The sequence below is a fragment of the Myotis davidii genome, unplaced genomic scaffold, assembly GCF_000327345.1.
Source record: "Myotis davidii unplaced genomic scaffold, ASM32734v1 scaffold200, whole genome shotgun sequence".
In the NCBI taxonomy this organism is placed as follows: Eukaryota; Metazoa; Chordata; class Mammalia; order Chiroptera; family Vespertilionidae; genus Myotis; species Myotis davidii.
In genome coordinates this window covers 1,919,519-1,945,390 of record NW_006293700.1, presented here as the reverse complement: position 1 = coordinate 1,945,390, position 25,872 = coordinate 1,919,519, and the positions used below count along the sequence as shown (strand labels likewise).

At 41.6% G+C, this 25,872-nt stretch overlaps 1 protein-coding gene across 1 annotated transcript in view; it reads left to right on the top strand.

Annotated features, from left to right (window-relative positions):
- EYA1 (EYA transcriptional coactivator and phosphatase 1) overlaps positions 1 to 25,872 on the top strand; it is a 157,970-nt gene that overhangs the window by 19,272 nt on the left and 112,826 nt on the right. Inside the window, exons 3-6 of the mRNA XM_006767356.2 lie at positions 3,850 to 3,927; positions 16,035 to 16,104; positions 16,418 to 16,563; positions 20,677 to 20,799. Of these exons, the coding sequence (XP_006767419.1) occupies positions 3,850 to 3,927; positions 16,035 to 16,104; positions 16,418 to 16,563; positions 20,677 to 20,799 (417 nt within the window). The remainder of the gene's footprint in view (positions 1 to 3,849; positions 3,928 to 16,034; positions 16,105 to 16,417; positions 16,564 to 20,676; positions 20,800 to 25,872) is intronic.

The following is a 25,872-nucleotide window of genomic DNA, read 5'->3' as shown; positions in this document are numbered from 1 at the left end:
GTTAAATGTTTTATAAGCATTGATCATTTTTAGGAGTGTATTTACCCACTTACAGAGGAGGAAGCTCAGGCATGTAGAAGTTGAATAACTCTTCCAGGTTTACACTGTTAATAGCAAAGCTAGATTGAAATTCAGATGATAATTCCAAAGCTGATGCTTTAACGTCCTCATTTGGTATTTTTCCCCCCGGGACTTACTCCCCGGGAGAAGGCATTCAGAGCAGCAGAAATAGAATACCTCTACTCCTAAAGACGGTGATAAACACAGATTCGGCTTCTGCTTCAGACCAGCTACTTTACATAAATTTTTATGGCTTATGCATACCTGTAATGTCAGTATCATTAAAAAATTTTTATTCATGAGATAATTAAGGTTGAAGAGATCAAATAACTTTCATAAAGTCTTACAAGAAAGTAACTGGATTCTCTGAGCCCCAAACCAAAGCCCAACGGCCTCGGTAGATGGAAGTCTTGGGCCCTCCTGGGAGTCGCGTTTTACAGTACAGCTCAGGCCTGGAGTGCATGGCCGAGCGAAGGAGTGGGGGGATCAGGGGTATTAAATGGACAAAGGAGAATTCTGAAACATCAGGTGGACACTTGGGGTGGTAGAAAAAATAGACTCTTGAGTGGGGGTAACAGAGATTTTTAAAAATACCCTTTTCTAATAAACTAAAGGCATGTAATGGAGAGAAAAGAGTCCTATAGTTATTTAGAGAACAGATTGTGCGTGGATTTTTTCTCCTTTTTCAGATAGGTGGCTTAGATGGGAAAATTGTTCACAGATGTGACAGTAGCTCAACTCTCTAAGACCAAAAAAATTCAGCGTGTGGTGTTTTTAAATTCAAAGCCTTGGAGTAGTGCTCTGTCCACAGTATGTTGGTACCCGCTAGGGGGATGGGAACGTTTTGGTGGCTGAGATTACTCTTGTATTTTTAACTTTCTGGTGGGTGGGTGCTTGGCAGCAACAAAGGCAGGAGTGGTCTCAGTTCCTTTGGCTTTTACTCAGAAACTATTTACCATCACAATAAATCGCCAGTCTCCTTAGCATCAGGTCCCTGGTGATCAGGTGTCCTATTACAGCACCTGATAGCATCACCACTACCCGCATAGTTACCTTATGTACATCCTCTTCTCTTCAATAGTGAGCCTTTTCACACTGGATTCATTAGGAAAGGGAGTCTTTATTCCGTCGTGTACATAGAGGGGCATATTTGAACAATGGCAAAAGGCAATGGACTTGGGGCCTAGGAGAAAAAGGATCCTCTTCCTTTCCTTCCTATCCTTTTGGCCTCTTCTGAATGGATTTCAAGTATAACTGAATGTGTCTCTTGGGAGTGAAAGCCACATTTGATTAAGCTGGTCATATGGAGCAGAGCTGGGTTAGGTTTTAGGGGACAGGAGCAGAAGTTTAGGTGTAGTCCGGCTTTCACAGAGTAATTTTATGGTCCAGTTGACAGAATCGTAGAACGGAGTTTTGGCAAAGACTTAGAAGTCATCTGGGCAAACATCCGCACCAGGGACAATTTATTCTTCCCCATCTTCCCAGGCAGCTCAGCATCTACCTGAGATCTGCTAGCCAGGACACTGGCCGGAAGCGTGAACCTGCTAGCACAGCGAGGAGTGCCCTGCGGGCTCTGTGACTGGAGGAGTGTGCAATTAGAGACTTTAGATCTGTTTGGAGTAAACAGAGTTGGTTATGATTATGCTTCATAAATACAGTGGCATGACACCTCAGTCATCTTGCTCTGTTATAGAGAAGCTCTAATTATTATTGGGGAGTGCTACCTTGTTGCCATTTCTTCAAGCCTTGGAACCAAAAATGTCCAAAATTAAATGCCATTTCTGCCCCCTCCTGACTTCGGGCAAATTCCCAAACTTCTGGCTTTAAGTTTTTGCATGTGAAAAAAGAAGACAATATCTAAGGAGGGAGTCTGTGAGTTGTGCTCTGGGACATCCTTGTAGAATCTGGCACATCGTAGGCATTTTACATGACTGTACCCTGTGGGCCTAATTCTCCTTTTTTTGCTAGGCATGTGGTAAGTGATTCCGAGCTAGAATTCCAGTGGTCACCTGTCCAGGACAGAGTAAAACAGCTCTTGCTTTATATGTACGTTGTGGGAGTTTATTACATATAACTCAATGTATGAGTTCTTTTCGAGGAAGGTAAGACAGGATGTGGGCTACTGAGCTGGAAACTTAGGGACTATGCACCAGCAGAGGCCGATCTGCTTTCCTGAATCGATGGCCACATGATGGTTGCAAAGAGCAAGATCATTAGGTTGCCTGGAGGCGTGAAAAAGAAGGGAAATACAGGCTTATGTCAGAATTTATTAGCATCAACTAAGACTTCTAACCCCCAACAAGTGGTGGAAAAGTGAAAACTTCAGTTACACGATTGTTTGGTCTGCATTAAACAAGCAGTTGGAGCGATTCCTATTAGTCTCACTGGTTTTATTTTTCAACTTTGTTTAGAAACAGCCTAAATAATTAAATTTTTTAAAGTGACTTTCTGCTGCAACTATTTATAATGCCTATTTGTAAACTACTCAGTATGTATTAGCAAACGTTTCAAAGGCCCTGAGGGTTAAGGGGTCAGGTGAATGAGGCCTTTGCCTGATATTTATACGAGATTGACAATGTTGGGAGAAGGAAAAGCTACATTTTCTCCATCATCCTTTCCCAGAATGTGTTTACTTTATGACAAAAGCCTCCCCTGATATTCTTGTTAGGACTTTCATTTTGGGAAGCACATTATTAATTTTTAAGTAGTCCCTAAATAATTATCGTACTCTTTCTGAAAACCTGTTAATGGGGACGAATAACTTCCATAAAGTAGGCTAGGCAAATTCTGACATAGCATTTCAGTAGGGAAGGTATTAATGCTATTTCCTCATTCTAAAATAACCTGAAACTAGGGAAATGGCTAGTATTCTGCAGTGGTCTGGCCATTTGTTTGATAGGGGTGCAGTAACACCATCACTGTCTCAGTAAAGTGGTTGCTTAGAGAACCTGTGACATAAATCTAAAGGTTTTTATTTTACACCCCAAGGAGCTTTACCAAAGGTCATCTGTTTTCCACAAACTGACGGCTGTTGGTATTATTTTGACATGGAAAGCATTTCTGCTTCATTTACATTTAGTGTGGTTTTTTTAAAATATTAAATGTACCTTAGATACTGGTGAATGGGCTGTGAGTTATGGCTGGATGGTAATAATAATCCATTAAGTTGAACGCTCTGTTTTCTAGCCCTGGTGGATAACTGAGAGAGTGTGTGTGTGTGTACTTGTGCACACAGGAACCTGTCCTTGAGCACCTTAAAAACCTGTTGCCAGTAGTTCCCACATCTTCAAGTCTCTTTAGCCTATCATTTTGACTCCGTTTGGCCACATGGCTACAAACCCATTGTAATTTCACATTCACCTTATGTCAATTTTGAGATAAGTTATTTATTAAAAAGCAGTTCACAAGGGGAGAAAATAAAGGAGACATATATAATACTCTTTGTAATACTTTAAGCAATAAAACAATTTAAAAAAATAACAATAAAGCAGTTCAGTAAATATGTAAGGGACAAATCAATTTAACTACTTTTAGTTTAAAGCATTTCTTTTAAAGGGTAATGTGTCGCAATGGATTGTTTTCTTAGGGAGAAAATAATATTCGAATGTTTGGGGTTTTTTTAAAAAGAAGATCCTAGTAGGAATATTAATCTGAATTATATTTAAATACAAAAAGACTGAATTTGAAAATAATTTACTATGTGACTATTTTGAATGCTATATCTCTTCTGTAGTATCTTTACAGATATCTATCCATTAGATATATGACATGTGTTATTTATTTTTGTAGTTAAAACAGAGCCAATGAGCAGCAGTGAAATAGTTTCAACAACAGCAGACGGGTCTTTAGACAATTTCTCAGGTTCAGGTAAGGAATAAGTATTAGATTCTTAACGTTAATACAAGAAATTTATTTTCCCCAGTTTATTTATATATACAAGTATGTATATGCATGTGTGTATATGTATGGTAAGGTATATATCTGTATGTATATCATATAAATAATACAACTTTTCTCAGAGTGACACATTTGCAGTTCTGATATTTTTAAGTGTTGGCGGGAAACGTTGGTATCCTACAAAGGAGAGAAAATCAAAATGGGTGTTTTCTTTCTTCTGTAAATTATCTTTATTATGTTCATGGCTCCTTCCCTTTTTGTCTTATTTTTATAATTTTTCCGATCCTGCAGATTTCAGTAGGTGAAAGTCAGCTTCTGATACCCCCTAAGCAGACTTATGAGCCTTCCTTCTAAGCAATTGCATGTCCATTATAGACCTAAATTACACAGATTTGTAAAGCAGCTTGAAAACCTCAAGTTTTTATTTTTTTAAAATGTATATATTTTTTGATTTTAGAGAGGAAGGGAGAAGGATAGAGAGATAGAAACATCAATGATGAGAGAGAATCATTGATCGGCTGCCTCCTGCACGCCCCCTACTGGGGATCGAGCCCGCAACCCAGGCATGTGCCCTTGGCCAGAATCGAACCTAGGACCCTTCAGTCTGCAGGCCGGTGCTCTATCCACTGAGCCAAGTTAGTTTTTAGCCTCTTTCACATCTGTGATTGTGAAATTGCTGATAAGGAAGTGATTGTGATAATAAAACAACTGTGAGGATATGATCATAAATTGGCCAAATTGCCCAACTTGGACCATTTCAATGAAAAATCATTTCTATCAGAAGTAATTCTTAAATGTTTAACCATTTTCATATTGCCTGTTGTATTTATTAAACCTCTCAATAGTAAATGCTATACTTTTATAAATTTGTGATTGATTTAATCTAGCTCTCAGGATCATTTATTTAATACACACCACAATTCAAAGGAATTATATATAGACATAAAATAAAATGCAAATGCATAACTTTTATACTAACGATACCAGTACCCATTAGTTCTTCTGAAAAACACTCACTAGGATTTGGCTTATGCCAGGCAATGTGCTTTGTGCTATTATGGATTCAAAGATGTATGAGAATGGTCCCAGCTTGGGGCTTAAGGGGCTGAACTAATGACCAGGCCATCACAGGAGAGTTTGACAGTGGCAGAGGGAAGCCTCGGACTCCAAAGCACACCCAGGAAGAGCCCAGCAGAGACTGGGTGGGGTGAGGTGGTCAGAGAAGGCTTCTTGGAGGAGATGCTTGCACTCAGCCTTAAAAATAGAGTAGGAATATAGGGGGTCAGCCCTACGCCCATATTCTGTGAATGAAGGAAACAGCCCCCACTCCCACTTTATATGAAGGAAAGGGTCAGCCTCAACCCCCACTCTAGGAAGGAAGAGGTCAGGGTGGAGGCATGGAGATTTTCTAAGCTGGTTAAAAAGAAAAAGAAAGAAAAAAAGAAAAAGAAAGGTAGGAACAAAGCACACGTGGACCTGGGGCATTCAGTGGGAGGAGACCAGTGTGCAGACTGCTAATAGTTCAGCATCCTTGGGTGTACCGTGTGAGCCAGCAGTGGGGGCATGCTGCAGAGGGCGCAGGGCTGGAGTCCTGCATGGTGTTTGTGTTTTGTCCTGAGTGCAGTGGGAGGCATCAGAGGAAGGGGCTGTATGATCATGGTCACATACAGAATCATGGCTGCCGCTGGATGGAGGGGAGAATGGTGAACTGAAGTGGAGACGCTGGTTATATATATATATGTACTTGCATTGATTTATGCAAGAAATACTGGAGACCTGAGGTCAGGTGCTGGCAGTGGGTGTGGGAAGGTGACAGGTTAAGATGTATTATGAAATAGAATTTGTGGTCATCGTGACCAGTGAGCACGGAGGATGCCGGATGGGTGAGGCAGAGAGAGAAGTTCATAATGAGGGATGTAAGAGGAGAAGACTGAGAAAGAAGGGTGGAGACTTCAGTTTGGGGTGTGTTGATTGTGAGGTAATACCCACCTGAAGAAGTAGGAGCTCAAGAGAGATCTGGAAAGGAAATTCTGAAAGAATTTCATATGTACAGAGAGTTTACAGGGTTGAACCCTGTAAAAATTAATGATGGTGCTCTCTGGATGGTGGAGTAGAATTTGTATTTTGTTATTTTTGTGTTTTTTTTCAAAAAATCTTCCCAGTGCATATGTATAATACATATACATTTAAAAAGTAATGATTTTAAAGTTGAAAATCACCTACTGTAAATGGATAAGTTTTTGAAAGTATGGGTAATAGTATTGCATCATTTTTCCTGTTATTGATAATGGTATTGTGGTAAAGGGATTCCTTGTTTTTAAGAAAGATACACTAAAGTGTTATTAAAAGGACAACAGATTGCAGCTCTAAAAATGTAAAATACACATTGTATACATATACATCTAAAAGAGAATAGATAAAGCTAATCTAATAAGATGTTAGCATTTGGGGAATTTGGGTGAAGGGTATTGGAAGTTTTTTTTTCCTTTTCTTCCAACTTTTCTGCAAGTGTCAAATTATGTCAAAATGAAAAATTGAAAAATGAGAAGCATCAGTGGAGTGAGTCTGTAGCAGTTTCCATGGATGGATGGATGGACTTCCGTTCCCACAGCCCAGAGGCCCCATTTCTGTGTCTCTAACATAGTTCCTGACAGACAGTATGTGCTCATAAAGTATGTTGAATGGACGGATGGTTTAAGGAATAAGAAGAGAAAGTGGACACAGAAGAGAAAAATGTCCTTCAAGCACACATGGTGAAAGGAGAAGGAGAGAAGGTAGTCATTAGAAAGAGGGCTACAGGGTTGAGGATGGCATTGAGAAGGTCAGGGGGCGTTTGCTGCCCCACAAAACCTTTCCAGAGGTAGAGGAGGGTCAAGATATAGGCAAAACAGGGGATAATTGGTGGTGGAAGGAAGTCCTTGGTGGGACTACAATGGCTTAAATCCCAAACAGAAGTGAATCATCCTGGAAAAGGAATAACTGTTCCACGGAAATATCAGGAAAGGTGAATGGAGAGTAATGCAGGTGAGTTTGAAGTGGAGGAGGGGGCAATACATTGAGGGAACTCCTGCCTGATTTCTCCGCTCTAACTCTCCAATGGCTCCCGTTCATCTCTAAAAGCCGAGTTCTTGCAATAGCCTACCTGCCCCATCAGAGCTTACTGCCTGCCTCCCTTGCTCTGTGCTATTCCTCCAACATGCCAGTGGGTATGGGAAGGTGACAGAGGCGTTTCCAATCAGGACCTTTGCAGTGGCAGCCCTCCGGGCTGGACTGCCACCTTTAAGTCTGGGCTCAGATCTCACCTTCTGAATGAGCCCGTCCTCATCACCCTAGTCCATGTTGGAAAGCTCTCACTATGGACTTGCAGTCTTCCTAACACACTGAGCCTCCTCCACCACACACACACCCCATAACACTTAGACTGTTTTTACCAACTATATCACTTACCCATGTATTAGGTTTATGTTGGTCTCTCTCCCCGCCCCCAACAAAATGTAAGCTTGTGGGGGCAGGGACTTGGTCGTGTTTCATTCATTTGTATCCCCAACACCTGAACTGGTACCTGGCACTCAGATATTTGTTAAGAGGATTGACAGTAGAGTCAAAGGTCCAAAGATGGAACTAATGAGCGGACCCTTTACGGCAGAGCGGTTTCTCTTTATGGGGCTTAGCTGCCCAGAAAAGACATTGTCTGGATCCAAGATTGAGGATTTTCCAGGTAGGGCACGGAGAGAAGAGGATTAAGATGACCAGTAAAAGAATGGTTTAAAGTACCATTAATTATTTGCCCTGACTGGTGTGGCTCAGTTTAAGCATTGTCCTGTGCACCGAAACGTCACCAGTTCTGAGGCAGGGCACACTCCCTGGTTGGGGTATGTGCTGGGGGCAACAGATCAATGTTTCTCTCTCTCCTCCCTTCTTCTCTTTCTTAAAAAAGTCAGTAAAAACATATATTTTAAAAATAGTAATTATTTATGAATCCAGGAGAGATAGAAAGAATGAAAAGGTAGGGACAATAAGTTGCAAGAAGATTAAGGACAGGGGTCCTGCATCTCTTGATGAGGTTGGAGAACAGGTAACATGGGAACAAAGCAGTGAAAATTCTGGAAAGAGAGGGTGTTTCTTCCTTAATCTCAAAACCGGTGAGGGTTCTACCACATGCTGCTGCAGCTGGTTCTCTGTGCTTCCCTTCCTCAGCCTTTGTCACTACCTTTAGAATTAGTTTTCGTGGCCCTTCCTCCTCCTAAATACAGCCTGTGAGAACGGGGGTTCTATTTGCCCTTTCACACTTACAGTCCCAGAGGCCAGCATGGAGTCGAGCACATGCGCGATGGTCAGTCAATGTTTCTTAAGTAAACACCTGATTGGGTCATTGCTGTTGTGGAATGAAGAAAAGGGTCCAGGATGTGGTATTGTGCTTGATGATTGACATAGAAGGCTAGAGTTGAGGGTGAGATAGAATGAGGAAAGGGTTGGATGCATAACCCAAGATAATGTTGGGTCTTGTCGGGACACAGTCAAAACACTACATTTTTGATAAACGCAAGGCGGTGTGTAGGAGATGGGTCGCCATGGGAACGTTGTCACAAATCTCAGGGAAGGGAGGGTTTGATGGCTGAGCAGAAAAGCAATGGTTTGGAAGAAGCAGCGGTGAGGACACATGATCAGGCCTTTGTGGTATCTGGAATCTGAGAGAACGAGCAGCCTCTGCTTGGAAAGGACGTGCAGGCAAAGCAGGGGCTTAGCTGGAGGCGGAGGGGGAGTTCGATGAGGAGCCTGAAGAAGCTGCAGAGCATCTCGTCTTCCACAGATTGATTCTCTGATGGACACAGAGGGAAGGATCAGGTGAGCGAGGGGATTGGATCAGGCATAGGAAGCTTGGAGCACCGTGGGGATGGACATTCTTTTCACATCCTTTACCTTTCTTTTTCCTTCGCTTCTAACTTCCCTCTCCCCTCCCTTTCTTCTTTCCTTCCTTCCTTCCTTGAGTAAGGATGCAGAAATCATGGCATGCCGGAGTGGCTGTGAGCGGGACTTAGGGTTTATCAGAGAAAGGAGAGGCTGTTGCAAGCATTCTCTAAGCATTTAACGCCAAGATGGCCTTGCCTCTGCGATCCCCACTCTTTATTTCCTCCTTCATGATGGCTTAAAAATTTACATCCCGACTATGGTGGGTGTCTTAAGGGAAAAAAAAAACTAGGATAAAGAAGAAATAGAGCCATTCTGACATTGGTAATACCTATCTCTACATCTGACCTCCAAGGAACCCTAGCATCTTAAAGCGTTAAAGAGGCAGGAGGCTCACTCTTCCAGAAAAATCACCAGATATCCTGGTGTGAGGAACTGGGGGAGAGGATTGGTTTTCCAAGGCACGTGGCTGAATGAAAAATTGCAGGGTTGTTTATTAAGTTTTTAAAATATAGTGATGTTCCGGTCATTTACTATTTACGAATGAAAAGCAATATTTTAATGATTTAAATGTTAAGAACAATTGGGGTTGAAAATAATGTGTTTTTAAGGGATTGCAAAATGTCTTGCCTGCTGCTTCAGCCATTTCCATAAAACCTAAATGTGTTATTAATTTGTTAAAGAAAATGCCAGCCAATGATATTACTCATACAAAATTGACTTCTGGTGGTATTGGAACCTGGAAATAGAAACAGAAATGCTTCTAGAGGGGAAAAAAGTCACCGTGTGTGGCAAATATGTTTTTATTTTAATTTAAAAAAGTGTTTGTGAAAAGATATAACTTTTGGGGTCTGATTCCTCCGTTCAATAATTACGTATTGAGCACCTACTATACACTAGGTAATGTTCCAGACAGTGGAATAGAGCAGTGAAAAAGTAGACAATGTCCCTGCCCTCAGGGAGCTTCCATTCTTGTGGGAGAGACAGACAGTAAATAGGAAAGTGATAGTGTCGGAACATAATGAAAAGTGCTATGAAGAAAACAATAGCAGATCAAAGAATACAGTGAAGAACAGATGGAGGTCTCATAGGGAAGGCCAGTCTAAGGAGAGGGCATCTGAGCAGAGTGACGTGAAGGAATAAGTTTGAGTCAATCTAAATGTAATAGGAGGGTAACAGGGCTGGGAGATGGAGAGGTGGGCGTTGTGGTTGTCACATGATCTAATTTAAGTTTTCAAGAGATCACTGTTTATTGTATAGAAAATGCGCTATGGGACAAGAGTGGGCAGAGGGAATGGAAGCAGGGATGTTAGCCTCTCCCTGGTCAGAAGAAAGAGAGCTGTGTTAGGCCACATCCTTCCTAGAAGAGCCACCAAGTCAGGAGTAAATGTGCCAGGATTCTGTTAGGGAAAAGGAGTGGAGGAGAGAGGGAAGGGTGGGGAGGCAGGGGGAGTGTCCATGTCCTGCCTGCCACTCTCTGGTGGCTACAGTGTTGGCGATTTGGACAGTGGTAGTCAACAGGAAGAGAGAAGGTGCCAGATTTAGAAGATATTTTGAAGGCAGAGCTTACTTAATTTATAAAGAAAAAGGGTATGGGGGAAAGGGAAGAATCAAAACATACTTTTAGGCTTTGGATGTGATTGGCTTAGTAATGAGATGGGACCTGCGAACGGAGAACTTGCTAATTTTGAAATTTCTATTGACCTCTTCAGTGGATTCTCAAACTTGTAAATATTATTTATCTTGGGTTCTTCCTACCATAAGATTTGGGGCGCTTCTTCAGTTTATACATTAGAAGTAGGAAAAAGAATGGAAAGTAACACGAAACACCTGTGCTAAACTAGAGAGGTATTAGTTGTCCATAATTTCCAAGGCTCTAGCATGTGGAGCTTGGAGTTTGCTGATGGAAAGATAACCATTTTAGTTCTTTTCATAGATGAGCTGTGAACATTCTTTTTTGTTTAGGTTATTCTAGTTTCATAAAATTAAAATTCATATGAATTCATAGATCACCGTTTTAAAGGGTGTTTTAAGCAATTAAGGGGATCAGATACTTGAGGCTTATGATGGAAGATGCTTGACTTCAGACCACACAGAGATGGCAGGATTTGGATTCCGAGAAAGCCCAAAAGATACAGCATTAGATATTCAATAATTTTCCGTCTATGTCAGTGAGGGAAGTAGCAAAAAGACACTTGGGCAGCATTGCAGGTTCTTATTCACATTTACTTCACAAGAATACTATTTAGTCCAGTTTCTATTGCCAAAGAGATGAGTTAAGTTTATTGCGCATGTTTATAAAATTACTTTTAAAAATTTAACCATTTTTCAATAGTTTTTATGGTTTTTAAAGTATCTACTTTGCTCATGACATAAAGCTCACCATCTCATTGAACACATATTGTTTATTTTTTATTTTTAAATATATTTTTATTGATTGCAGAGAGAGGAAGGAAGAGGGAGAGAGAGAGACAGAAACATCCATGATGAGGGAAAATCATTGATCAGCTGTCTCCTGTTCACCCCACACTAGGATCAAGCCGACAACCTGTTCATGTGCCCTGGTCTGGTTCATAGTTCATGCTCAACCAATGAGCCATGCCAGGTGGGCCAAATATTGTTTATTGATTACTTACCACATGCCAGGCCCCATCAGGTGCTGAGATAGAGTAAGTGGTCCTTGGTCCCAGAAACTCGGGGTTAGCAGAGAAATCCAACATCTATAGGCTATATATGCTGACTGCGAGGCAATGTGTTGAGTGCTGCATTGCCGTTGTTTATAGCATTTTAAGAAAGTAAAGAGAAGGCAGCCATTATCCTAAAGAGACAATGATGTTTTAGTCCCAACAGAGCGGTGAGTGTTAGTCAGGAGAGGAGAGAAGAGCATTGCGAGGCAGAGGGTCTGGTATAAAGAGCAGTTGAGATGACATGAAAATTCAGGGCATGGGTGGGGCATCCTCACATCCAGGGAGGCTATGGAACACTAACCCAGGGGAGGGTGGAAGCTTGCAGCATTTCGTGTACTCTGCCCAGGATTTGGAATTTTTCCTAGGGATAATGTGAGCTCAGTGGACAGACTGCAGGCTGGAGAATGATCATAAAGTTTCCATTAAAGAAAGATCACTGTAGTGACAGTAGTGGGAGTCAGCGGGTGATGGCTGGGAGTCAGGAACGGAAGCTAGGGGGCAGTTGCGGTTGTCCAGGTGAGACATACTGACAACCTGAACTGGGAAGGGAGGGAAGGGATGGAGGATGCAGGAAACTCAACAGGCAATTTCTGGATTTGGGATGGGTGACTTGAGAGTCATGAAATAGAAGGGGGGGGGAATGAGATGATTTTGAGGTTTCTAGTCTCTATGTAGGCTGTCAAGAGATAGTATGTTTTGATGAAAAGAGTCAGGCTGGCGGAAATACTTTCTCATTTAGTCACTTGGATGTGTTACTTCATTTCTACCCCCAGATGTAAATGGGGGAAAAGAATCCTGCTGTTTAAGCATTTTGCTGAACAGAAGGTGATGCTGTCCATTACATGGAAGTAAAAACACAAAAGGAATGGCAAATTTGGGACAAAGGTAGTGGTTATCTGGGTGTCTGAGAAAATAAACATATTACAGAAACACTGTATTATGCACTTTTTGTTGATTATTTCATTTAGTCTCACAACATTCCTACTGGTAGTATTATTGCCATCATTTTACGTGAGAACATATCAAGGCTGAGAGGGATCCAGTCATTTGACTAAGACCACATAGAAGAGTCGGAACTTAAATCGGAGCTGAAATTCAATTCTGATTCCAGAACGTGTTTAATTACCACACACTGCAGCCTCTGAAACCTCTTTTGTCGTGTGTACACACATAGACTATGTGTTTAATCTAATTCAGAGCCTCATAGAACTTCTCATACCCTGCGTAATAACCCTGGTATCTTCTATTTTATTATTCTGTTTGAAACAAAACATTGCTGGGTGTAACCTATAAAGTTGAGTTTATGATCTTTTTATGGGTCCTGACTCACAATTTGAAAAACACAGGGATAGAGCTAGAAAAGAATAAAAAGGGGTTTCTGTGATTTCCGTCGTCAGATGGCATTTGTGTAGTTTTTTGGTAATAGTCTTATTTTTAAAAATTTATCTGTAACTGTGATTGTGCAGGGACTCCGTGGGATAAATCTCCTTTGCCCTTGGCTTCTATTCAGGCTTAGAAAATGGGAGTAGAAAAGGTTGTAGTCACAGGTGACCTTGGCAAGTGGTAGTCCTTGTGATCCTGGTGTTCTCTCACTAATCCCTCCCTTCTCTAAACTGCAATATTGAACTAACCCTCCCAAAGCTATTTGTGTGCCCCCTCCCTGCCTGTGGCAGGCAGAACTTGTCTTTGCACCTGTAGCCCCTAGTCCAGTGATGGCAAACCTATGACATGCGTATCAGAGGTGACACGCGAATTCATTTTTTTGGTTGATTTTTCTTTGTGAAATGGCATTTAAATATATAAAATAAATATCAGAAATATAAGTCTTTGTTTTACTATGGTTGCAAATATCAAAAAATTTATATATGTGACACGGCACCAGAGTTAAGTTAGGGTTTTTCAAAATGCTGACACCCCGAGCTCAAAAGGTTCGCCATCACTGACCTAGCCAATGCCTGGAACAAAGCGGTACTCAACATGTGCCTGAGGACAAAGGGACATCAGTGGGTCAGCCAGCCATTTCTTCAGTTTGGACCCCGTCTCAGCCACAGTGACGGCCACAGGGTTGAAGTCTGGCAGCTAGAAGGAGGGGTGCCAGTCCAGATCTATTCTGTTGTCACTGGGTTGGGCCTGCTGGCTTTCCAAGGAAAGGGGTAGTCATAGATTTCGAGATTCTAGTTCAATGCCACCAATGTTCTCCCAAACACGAGTTAGAAAATTACATTGAGAGGCATAAATGTACTGATGTGACATCATGAACAATAAAACTTGAGAAGGGTTTTAATGAAGACTATAGTTAGTAAATAATAGAACCTCTGAAGAGAGGAATTATTAGTGAAGAAGAAAGTAAACATATTACATCTGGTGATAATTTACCCAAAGAATCAAAGAACATACATTTTAGCCAGGCAGAGAATAGAGTTTGAGGGAAACTATATATATATATACACATTACATTATCTACACTAATAAAAGAGAAAAATTGTAGGCACAATTCAGGGAGGCAAAAGGGAAAGGCACAATTCAGGGAGGTGAAAGGGGGCTTCCTAGAAGACCCCTGCCACTGACAGTGATCGGAAACCCTGGGGCTGCCTTTGCCCTGTCCCCCAGCCATGATTGAAGAATCAGGTGCCTTTTCCGCCCTGGCCAGTGATAGCAGGAAGTAGGGGTGGAGCCAGTGATGGAAGCTGGGCACGGTCGAAGCTGGCAGTCCCAGGATCTAGGGGTCCCTTGCCTGGGCCTAAAGCAGAGCCCACGATCGCAGGGCCGCTGCAGCTGCGGGTCCCCGCTGCCCGGGCCGGGTGTCTCAGCCAGAGGTGTCCTGCAGGGGCAGGGGCGGAGCCCGTGCGATCGCGGCACCCCTCGCTGCCACTGCAGGTCCCCGCTGCCGGGGCCGGACGCCTAGGCCAGAGGCGTTAGGCCTGGGCAGGGGTGGAGCCTGCAACCGCGGGGAACTGGGGGTCCCCTGCCCAGGTCTGACACCTCTGCTGGAGGCCTCAGGCCTGGTCAAGGGGCCGATCCGGTGATTGATGATTGGAGGGTGATGAGGGTCAACTCCTCTGGCCGAGGCATCAGGCCTGGCGGGGGGCTGGGGGTCCCCTGCCCAGGCCTGATACCTGGGCCAGAGGCCTCAGGCCTGGGGGGGGGGCGGAGCCAGGTATTGGGGCGATATGATGGTCCCCTTGCCCAGACCTGAAGCCTGGGTCAGAGGCGTCAGGCTTGGGCGGGGGGTGGAGCAAGCGATCAGAGGGAGATGGGGGTCCCCTGCCCAGGCATGATTCCTGGGCCAGAGGCCTCAGGCCTGGGCGGGGGCCAGAGCCAGTGATCGGGGAGGGATGGGGGTCCCCTGTCCAAGCCTGACACTTCTGGCAGAGGCGTCAGGCCTGGGCAAGGGGCCGATCCTGCGATTGGAGGGTGATGGGGGTCAACACCTGAGGGCGCCCAGTATGTGAGAGGGGGCAGGCTGGGCTGAGGGACACCCCCCCCCCCACACACACACCCAGTGCACGAATTTCGTGCACCGTGCCCCTAGTATATATTATATACATTACATATATAATATGTATTATATATGTCTGTATGTATGTAATTAAAATGTAGATAGATATATATGTACATAGATAAACAGCCCTATGTATAGCAAAAGAAGCTGAAAACTAACGTTTTAAGGCCTGCTGTTAGCAAAAATGGATTTGTGTTTCTTTTGTTCAGAGGAATGTAAGAGAACATTTGATAGAAGAATTTAGTACATTTCTGAGACATAATGAATTAAATGTATGTGATTTTTTTGAACAAAATTCTGCTTGAATGCTCCCTTTGGAAAAAAAAACAACAACAACAAAAAAACCCCACACACAGCTTTTTATTTGGACACTGAAGTTGAGCACCTATAACTGAAGGCAAAGGAACATCCACCGCAGCCAAGAAAATACAGGCTCAGCTTGCAACTTGAGAAATTTAAGATAGTTATAGGAATGCATTTTTGCAGAAATATTGCTAAATCAGTGCAGGCAAATGAGGACCTGTCCTATTTCTGCTCACTGGGGAGAAGATTAGACCGTGTTTCTTGGTAATCCAGCCCCAGGTGTGTGTTCCCGTTGAGCAGAAACAATAGGCCAGGTGACCTTCTGGGTCCTGCCCAGCCCCGCAATCCCACTTCACATCTCCCCTTTCAGCATCGTTCCAAACAGTAGCCAGGGCTCCTTGTACCCTTCAAGTTCTGCCACCAAAAAGCCCATCACAGCATGCTGGCAGGTGTTTTAGAAGATTGTGACTATGTTTTCTAAGAGTTCATTTAAACTTAAAACCACTTCATCAGTTCTTATAGGTTTCTTAATGTGGTTTTACTTTCTATTAGGTCGGCTCTATTTCTACAGGTTAGAAAAATCTCTGTGGTCAACCTACAGTTCAAACGATATCCCTGCTTGATACATATTTTTGTCTTTTGCTCTGATCATTGTGCATTTCTTGTTTTTTTTTCAGCAATTGGGAGCAGCAGCTTCAGCCCAAGACCCACTCACCAGTTCTCCCCACCACAGATCTATCCTTCCAAGTAAGATGTATTTTCTCTCCATAAGTAGCTTTTTCTGAGTAGCCTTGTACCTTATTTCCAGTCATGTCCTGTGCCCACGTTACATCTTAATTTAAACTCAAGTGCATTTCATAGAGACTTTAATGTATTTATGCAAATTTGTTTTGGGCCTCATTGGTGGAGACGGAGGTCTCTCAGCACTTTGTATCTTACATTTGAACTTGTACTTGCAGAGATAGTCTAACTGAAATTTGTGAAATGCTTGTGAATCAGTTTCCTTGCATGTTTCCATCTAATGCATGGGCTTTCATTTTCTGTCATTTCTGACAAATAGCAGAGCATACCCACATATTCTCCCTACCCCTTCCTCACAAACTATGGCTGCATATGGGCAAACACAGTTCACCACAGGAATGCAGCAAGCCACAGCCTACGCCACCTACCCACAGCCGGGACAGCCATACGGAATTTCCTCATATGGTGAGTAAGTCCGATTTTCCGTTTAGGGGTGCCATTCTTGGGCGGGCCTACCTGAGTGGCACGGAAAGACTGCCATCTTGGGCCACCTTAGAAAGCGCTGTCACCTTTTGTGCCTACCTCCCTAATGCGATCGTTTCAAGTGGACATTGTGAGACCTGGTGGCTGCTTATATTGAGGTCAGAGGTGGCAACTGGATGGCGAGGGTCACAGGCCCTCTTGCTCTCATTTCCTTCTATTTATAGCTCCCTCTTCATTTGCCATTTGAGCGCTTGGCTCTGGAATGCAAAGTATGTGGGTGCATATTTGCGATAAAACGTCTGTGAATGAAGTCTTTTGGGGTAAAGATTCATTTCCTATTTATCAGATGCCTGGCTACGATTAGGGAAGTACAAGCGGAATTCAACAAACCCTCGCTCTGAACTCGAGGGTGGTAGTGTGATCACATTTCAGCCTTATCCACCGTTAGGAAAAGTGAGCTACACAGCTTTAAAGAGGCAAATCAGGAAGCGGTTCAAGCTCACCTCCCGTTTGTTCCTCCTCACCTGCAGATTATCTGTATCTCCAGGTAATTTAGCTCCATTGTTACAGGGTCAATACCTGTACTTTAAAAATAAGTCAGGCAAAACCTCCCAAGTTTAGTTTTACAGAATCGTAGCATTTCAAAATACCCTTTCTTCAGTTGAATTGCAATTCTAATTTTAAACAAATTGCAACCCATTTGAATAGAAATGTATGAATTATTGGCATTTTATGAAGAAATACATAAAAACTTATCAAGAAAAAGTATTTAATTTTGGAGGAAAGAGCTGGTAGAATAAGCAATTCTGTGCTTATTGCAAAGGGTTATATTTTGTGATCAATATTCTAATTATGCTTCTGCTGCTATTGTTTTATAGTATATTTTTTCTGTAGTATATTGAAAGAAATGTTTTTAAGCATTTCATTAATAATTAGAAGGTAAATTACTTCATTTCTTTCATTTTTCTGTCTTTACCCCAAACCAAGGCAACCATATATAAATTTCTTATAAAATATCTAGAAATTGAAATCTAAATTATCTATATATAACTTCACCCTTTATAGTTTTATTTCAAAACTATCAGCACTGAATGTGATCTAGCTAAATGTTTTTAAACTAGACTTTAAAAAAAACAGCCATACAATGGACTTCCTAGAATTGTATTTCATTTCCATAACTTTGACTCAAGGTTTCTCAAAATAATATTAGCTATAAATCAAATTTATCTATAATTTACTTTTTAACTATTCTTTTGCTATGATTTAAATTGTGTAGCTTTAGTTCTATACAGTGAGTTAAGGATTCCCCAGGGTATATTCTCAGATTTTATTGTAAGCTGATTATTTGAAGTTTGTATCTTTTCCAATATAGACCATGCTAGCGTAGTGTAGACCTGCCAGCGCTGTTGTGGGAAGGTACCATTCCTGGTATTGCTTGGGCTGCCTCTCACCATCTCCCTCCCATTCAATTCAGTCATGATAGGGCCCATTGCCACCATCTGGGCTGTGGTGTAGGGCCTCCTCCAGTTCCAAACCATTAGCAGATGTCTCTATTGTCTGAAACGATTGTTCCTGGTGGGTGAGATGAGCAGAGTTTCTGTGATTAGAATCAGAACTAGTAGAGTAAGGATGGGAAGTTTATATGACAGGTAGGGCTGGGAGGAGGTCAGACAAGGCTCCTTGTAAAGGGCTTTGACCCTTGGGCCTTCCATGCTTATAAATCTTCTTGGAAGGATTCTCAGTCCTTAGAAGTTTCCTGATCACCTTCTTTCTTCTCTTTTTGGGCCTTGACTACAAAGGGATGCCCCCAGTGCTTCTGACCAGGCATTCTATTTTTTCCTTGGGTCAGTGCATCAAACAATATGGCAGCCCTCTCCCCATTGCTTGAGCACATAGTTCAGGGTTTTTAACTGCTGATAGTCAAGGTTCCAATGGTCTTCAAAGATGTTCTCCAAGGATTTGTGCCCCCCCGACTTTTTACTGAGACCCTATAAGAAAAGATAGGCAAATCTTTTCATAGTTAGAACAATAGATCGGTGGGGAAGAAGAGCTCATACTAGTCCTCAGTAGACCTGCTTAGAGTTGATAAATGAGATGGATTTGCCAGTTTGTGGGTAGAAGCTACAGAGACAGGCGTGGCTATGGGCCTTTTCTACCCCCTCCTGCTTTTCCTTACCTGTTTCTAACGCAAAGATTCCTATCCCTCCAGGCTAACAGCAGAGGTGGCTCAGGTAGAGACTGGAAGCAGATCATTATAGCCTTGATGGAGAGAGGAGGGGGGCGATCCCTATTGTGACAATATGGGAAGAGTGGGAGGTTCTAGAGCCATCACACCATAGAGCCATCCAGGATTTATTTATACCAGGATTTATTTATTTATGGGTTATTCATTGGTTAGGATTACTTATACCAGTGATGGCGAACCTTTTGAACTCGGCGTGTCAGCATTTTGAAAAACCCTAACTTAACTGTGGTGCCGTGTCACATATAGAAATTTTTTGATCTTTGCAACCATAGTAAAACAAAAACTTATATTTTCGATATTTATTTTGTATATTTAAATGCCATTTCACAAGAAAAATCAACCAAAAAAAATGAGTTCGCGTGTCACCTCTGACACATGTGTCATAGGTTCGCCATCGCTGACCTATACAGAGAAAATCACATTTTTTAAAACGTTAAGGGTAAGACTTAAATGTCATGGCCATTATGAGGTTATTTAGTGATACTGCAGGAATTAGAGGAGGCTTTCTCTCAGCCAAGTGTCAGATTCTTCAACTGCCTCAGGAAAATTACCTAACTTCATTCTACTGATGCATTCTACCTAACTTCATTCCCCTAAAATGGAAATAAACAGTGAGGCTACTGTGTATTCTAGATCCCAAAGATTTGAGATATCATTTATCTGAAGTGCAAAGTGAAATTATTCAAAAATGTGAATTCCCTTGGCAGAAGTGTCCCCCCTCCCCCCGTAGGAATGAAGGACAGTTGGGAACTTTCGTGACTGTCTTTAATTAGGATCCAGGGCTGAACCTGTACAGCAATCCTGCCAGACCCGAGTCCTGAAACTAGGATGTCAAACTGAGGCTTTAGGAAGTACTTGGAGGCCACAAATACATTATTTCTGTTACAGTACAATAAACAGAATGTGTACTTTAGGCTACACTTGAATCAATTCTATTTGAATTGTAATAAGTACTTATAATGCCAGGTGGGTACTCAATTTATTGGGGTGATCACTTCATAAATTATGTAAATGTCTATTCACTGGGTTGTGTACCTAAAATTAATATAATATTATAAAACTATAATTGAAAATTTTAAAAATATTTTTAAGTATACAACTTAATAAAAAATTAAGTCAGTTGGTCAGCAACCTTAAAAAATATATTTGAATAAATACTTGAAACTACAAGGGACAAAATGGGAACTACTGGGCAACTTCACTTGCTGTTCTACAGGATTTAGTTCTTAATATCCTGCTTTTTGTGTGCTTATTTCCTGCTAGGATCTGAATATTGGGAAGTTTTTCCCTTGTGCAGCTTATTCTGTACCCAAAATTGCCTCCTCTGACTTCAAAATAAGTGTGTACTAAAAACATCCTTGTGGTAAAAGAGTAAAGAAAGAAAATGCTATGAGGCTAGAGAATCTAATTACTTTTTAGAGGGCGGGGGGTTGAGGGGGAGGATTTTGATTCTGGCCATAATCAACATAGCAACTTTTGGAATACTTTAAAGTTTAGTTATGACCATTTCTTGACTATAGAGGAGAAAGATGATCTTAAACTTTTGTAAAACAATTAAACAAGTATAAAAATACTATCACTGGAGTTCCATTTCATAGAAAATGGAATTCAGAAAAACACTAAGAAAGAACAATGTGAGTAGGCATTCAAATCTGCAATAATCTAGTTTTTTAAATTGAAGTTATAGTTTAGGGTATTTCACTCTAAGCATATATACCCTTGATTATTAAGAGAATATTGGGAAACATTTGAAACAAACCATTGTGGGAGTGTTTTTGCATATTTACCAGCTTTTGGAAATGAACAGATAGATAAGCTATCACTAACTGATTTAGGTGCATTGTGGGCAGGCATCAAGACTGAAGGTGGATTGTCACAGTCGCAGTCACCTGGCCAGACAGGCTTTCTCAGCTATGGCACCAGCTTCGGTACCCCTCAGCCTGGACAGGCACCGTACAGCTACCAGATGCAAGGTCTGTATACACACTGACGTCGCCTTGTGTGAACCTTGTAGGCCAATAGGAACTTACTAAAGTGGGATCTGAAGGACTATGGAAGGAGTGGGTGATGCTGGGAAGGGGATTGCGCTTAGTGGCAAGATACCTGATTGTACTTTTGCTCTTCACTCACCTATTCTCCAGGCCTAAATTTGCACATTTGTAACATCAAGGGGTTAGACGGAACGACCTCCCTGCTTCTTTTCAAAAAGCTCCAGAATTCTTTGTGAACTCCAAGTTTTCTGCCCTCGCTTCTTGTGACATATGCTAAAAACTCTGGCTCTTGCTGTGGCCATCAACCTTTCTAAAAGGGCTTAGTTTTCACCCTGGCTGGTGTGGCGCAAGACATTGGAGCATTGTCCCATACACCAAAAGGTGGCAGTTTGATTCCTGGTAAGGGCACATACTCAGGTTGTGGGTTCGATCCTCGGTCTAGGCACTTGTGGGAGGCAACCAATTGATGTTTCTCTCTCACATCAGTGTTTCTCTCTCTCTCTCTCCCTTCTCCTTGAAATCAATTTTTAAAAAAGCAAAAGGACTACATTTTCTTTATTTTTATTACCACAGCTCTAGAAATAGAGTGTGTGATATGTGTTAACTAAAATTATCTACCAAAGTCCAAGAGACATGGATAGCCACTAATGCATCTTCAAGAGAGTGCTTCCAATGACCAGTCCCTGGGTTCTGGTTTTGAAACTGGAGACCAAACCAAGTGTAAGCCCCTATCTGCAGCCTCTTGATTACCAGTCCAAAATGAGCTTACAGAAAATTTCACATATGCATTTAGACATTTTTCCAGTTGGTTGATAGTAAATCTATGTTGATGAAATTAAATCTTAATTTTTAAGAAATGGGACTTGGACTCTCTGTGTCTTTTCTTTTTCCATTTTATTCTGTGAGTAATATTTGACCATTGTAATTTCCTGAATGTCAGGCCAGGAAGGATTAGGGTGAAAACTCATCCTGCACCCCTGAGAGTTTAAGAAATCTTACACTTGGGAATCATTTTTTATCTTTCTTTCCTCAAGCACATGCACCAGAAACAGTTCTAAGAGGACTACCCAGCCATAAAGTATAATCATAGTGTTAAAATAGAGAGAAGAATAGCAGTGATGGTGGAAAAAAACAAACTCATTATTTTCTTTTAAAAAAAGAAATAAGGACATTTGTAGCATTGAATAGAGGATTGCGTTTCTACCCATGGGCTTCATTGCGTCTGGGCTTATTGGATATTGCATTAAAACCTTTTTGTGTTTTTGTGTGTCCCTTTGTTGAGTAGCATTTCTGGAGGGATTTTAGAACTCATTTTCTGTGGCTGAGTTAATATTTCATATGGGTATTTCTATAATGACCCTTCACTTAATTTTAGATGATTGGATATAACATGATGTCCACATATCAAGCCAGGTAATATGCTATTAACTTGAAACTTAACTGCCCAATGTGATGGTGTATAATTATATATTATAGATTCCTTATGGACAAATTTGGATAAATAATTAGATTCTGTTTAATATGTATTTCTTAATTATTAAACACATGATGAGAAAGATCCACCATTATTAAATGATTTTGTGTGCCCTGTTATAGGAGTCTGTTGAGGTAAGAGTGCCTTTTCAATACACCTTGATTTAAATACAAAAATGTCTGTAATTCCTAAGATTATTTTTATAAAATTTTCCAAACTCTTATTTTTAATTAATAACAGTGATTTTTTACTGATATCGATCTCATCATGTACTAATACTGAAAGCTCATGAAGTAAAACCTGAGACTGGGAAATGGTTCACCTTTGCTGCAAGATTGCTGGAAATTCCTCTTTCTGCTTTATCTCTTTTGTACATTTAGTGAAAGATCAGAAACTTACGTTTAACTGAGAAAGACAAAATGTTTTTGTTTATAGACAACTGTAGAGTTCACCCCAAGGAAGAGAAATCTTTATTAGTTTTTGACATCTTCCTGCTCCCAGGGCCAGCCTCCATGTTTCTGGAAGAAGTTGTCGAATGGTGTGTGGAGGTCCTCACAGACCATTGACAAACTTTATGCATATGAGTTAGCGGAATGAATGAGTGTAGATGGACCAAAGATGCCTGGAATCCCCGGGGTCAGCTGTACTGATGGTGTAGAGTGATTTCAACGCTGCTGGCCAATCAGAGGGAATTGACAGTGAGAATGAAGCAGAGGGGGAGCATGATGATGTGTGCATGCGTGCGTGTCCTTGTGCGTGCGTGCGTGTATGTGTGTGTGTGTCTGTGTGTGTGTGTGTGTGTGTGTGTGCTTGTACTAGGGCAGGAAAACCACTTAGGAGAAACTGCTTCAGCCTTTGATTTATTGATCAGTTTCACAGAATATCTGCCCAGATTGTCACAAGCAAGGCGTATTCTCCTTTCATGTAAAGAGGCATCTGAGTTGACATCAAGCTTTAGTTATAATATTTTAAAACTGTAAGTTCTGGACCTCTTGCTGGTATCACCACCCACTTACCCCCACAGCACAGACTTACACTTCCCTCCACCACAGAGGTTCAGTCATGTGAAGAAAATGAATGTCTGTGTAGCAGTCTGAGGTAAAAAAAAAAATGCAAAAGGTTTTCCCACACATACAACACACACAACACACACAACACACACAAACAATTAAAATTAAGTCACGTCACTTAACTGGTTAAGGGTTAAGCTTCCGCTTCGAAACAAGCCCAGTTTCCCCTAATAACATAGTTCTGTTGATTCCAGATATTTGCAGGTAGAGACCATCTCTATTTATATTTCATCTCCGCTATCTAGTAGCATATCTGAAATTAACAAATGGTGTTGGAAGTGGAGAGGCCTCTGACACAATGACAGAAATTAAGATTCATAAGAACTCTCCTTCTCTTCGTTTGGAGAAATGAATTTGGACATTAGCATAATAAAAATCCCAATTAGCTCATTATTGTGCGTTATTCAAGTCAATCTTCCCTTGTGCCCATACTGGTAGGCAGAATAGAGCTGATTGGTGTCCTCCCAGAATCGGTGGAGGTGAGAAAGCCTATCTGAGTGTTTTATTGCCTCAGAGTAGCAGTGATGGTGCGGGACATTCCTGTCGTTCTGCACCAAGAAGGGGTCAGGATTCGCCGTGATGGGTGGGAGGGACTGCACAGATGCACACGTCAGGGACCAGAGGCCTCTGGAAACTCCACTTTGTTTATTTTCCTAAGGCGTTATTGCTCTTGCTTAGAGAAGAAAAGAACACAAATTCTAACACCCTCTTCGTATACAATGTTCGTTCTGTTAAAGAGATTGGGGTTCAAAACCAATGAGGAGAGACTTGCTCACAGGGCTTGGAAGAGCACATAACTGCCCAGATCGTGCTCTGCGCCACACTTCTCTGGGGTCCGTTATGAAGAGGGAGCCACCTAATAATCATAACCTAATAAGGGACCCCACCCTCACTTCCTGTGGGCTGCCTCTCTATAGCTTTTCAGACAGATAGATGAAGTGTTTCAGTTTACCAGTCATTTAGAACCTCAAAAACTGCTTAGCAAAGTGCACTGTTAACATTTTTCATTAACTAGAGAAATGGCATTTTTCAAAAGGGACAATACCAAACTCCGAAATAATAGGGTTTTAAGAAAATGTGTATTACCCCTTTTTCATAATCTGCTATGACAGAGCATTTGAGATTTGCCCTTCCTGGTGTAAAATGACAGTAGGCAAGCGTTATTATTGCAGCGAGCTCTGATGTCCACAATTGCTTTGCCACTCGTACCTATATTTTAGTTTGTGTCTTTTCTTACATTCTAGGATTCTTTTTTCTTAAGTTGATTTTTTAAAAGTCATATTCCCTTTCAGTTCCTTTAGCATCATCTGATATTTCAAATGACACGTGCTGAAAATTATACGAAAATCTTTTGCAATCCCATCATACCAATAATTGATCGGAGATTCATACCAATAGTATTGTTTATATAAGTTTTTTATTTAAAATATATAAACATAGATCAAGAAAGATCAATGTAAAGGCTTTGCAGTGTTTCCTACTGAAGTTAAAAATTCTCTTTAGAATAGAGAAACTGTTACTGGGGTGAGAAAGAAAACTTGGTCATTTAAAATCCTTCTCATAAGGAAGGGGGAAATGTCGGTCTTCAATAGCCCATCCGGCCTTCTGAGGCTTTTCCCCAGGGAGCTGTGTGAACTTCTGCCACATAGATCACGCCCGATGATGGACACAGCCCATGGCGAGGAGGCCAGGGAGGGAGAGAAACGGGCTTCTGGGAAAACACACGAGGGCTAGATGGCCTCCTGCGTGCGCAGTGAGTGCTGGGAAACACTCTAGGACCTGGGAAGCACCGACAGGCCCCAGCAGGTCCCAGCATTTTCCTGTTGGCTGGGACTGTGGTGTTTAATGGGAGTCCTTGTTCCCTGTGAAGTAGACCTTTGACCTACACATTACCTTCTTATTTTTCTAAGTTTTTTTGAAGTTACAGCGAGTCAACATTCTCTAGGTTAAGTCACACACAACACTTTGACGTAGCATTTTAAATCCACATAGCCTGGGTTCTTCTTCACTGTTAAAAAGTAGTAGGGATTTACTAGTGAGAGTTTTAAGGGGTTGGTTAACTTTTAAACTACAGTTGCTTTGCACCTACAGAACTGGTGACCTGCACCCGGTCTTCCAACAAGACTGTTTCTTGTTTGTTACGGTTGACGAGACCACCACCCTCTCTCTGTAGGGACCCCTGACAGTGATATGAAAACAGAATCTTTGTGATACACTCTCCCTGGGTGACTATATCACTTATTTTAAAAATTATTTAGCCTCAAAGAGAGCTGCCATGATAGTTTTACTCTAAATTTATATACTAAATTTCTCAGATACCCCCGTCTCTACCCTTTGTGTGTCTGTGATGTTCATATGACCAACAATGAATGCCACTTTTCCTAATCTATAACTCACTTTCCATGTAACTGAATCTGAAAATCTAAGAGGTAGAGTTGACGTAGTAGAATGGAAAACATTGACCTGGAAGTGGAGATAATGCTCATTCCCTAACCAAGTGTCCATGGAGAA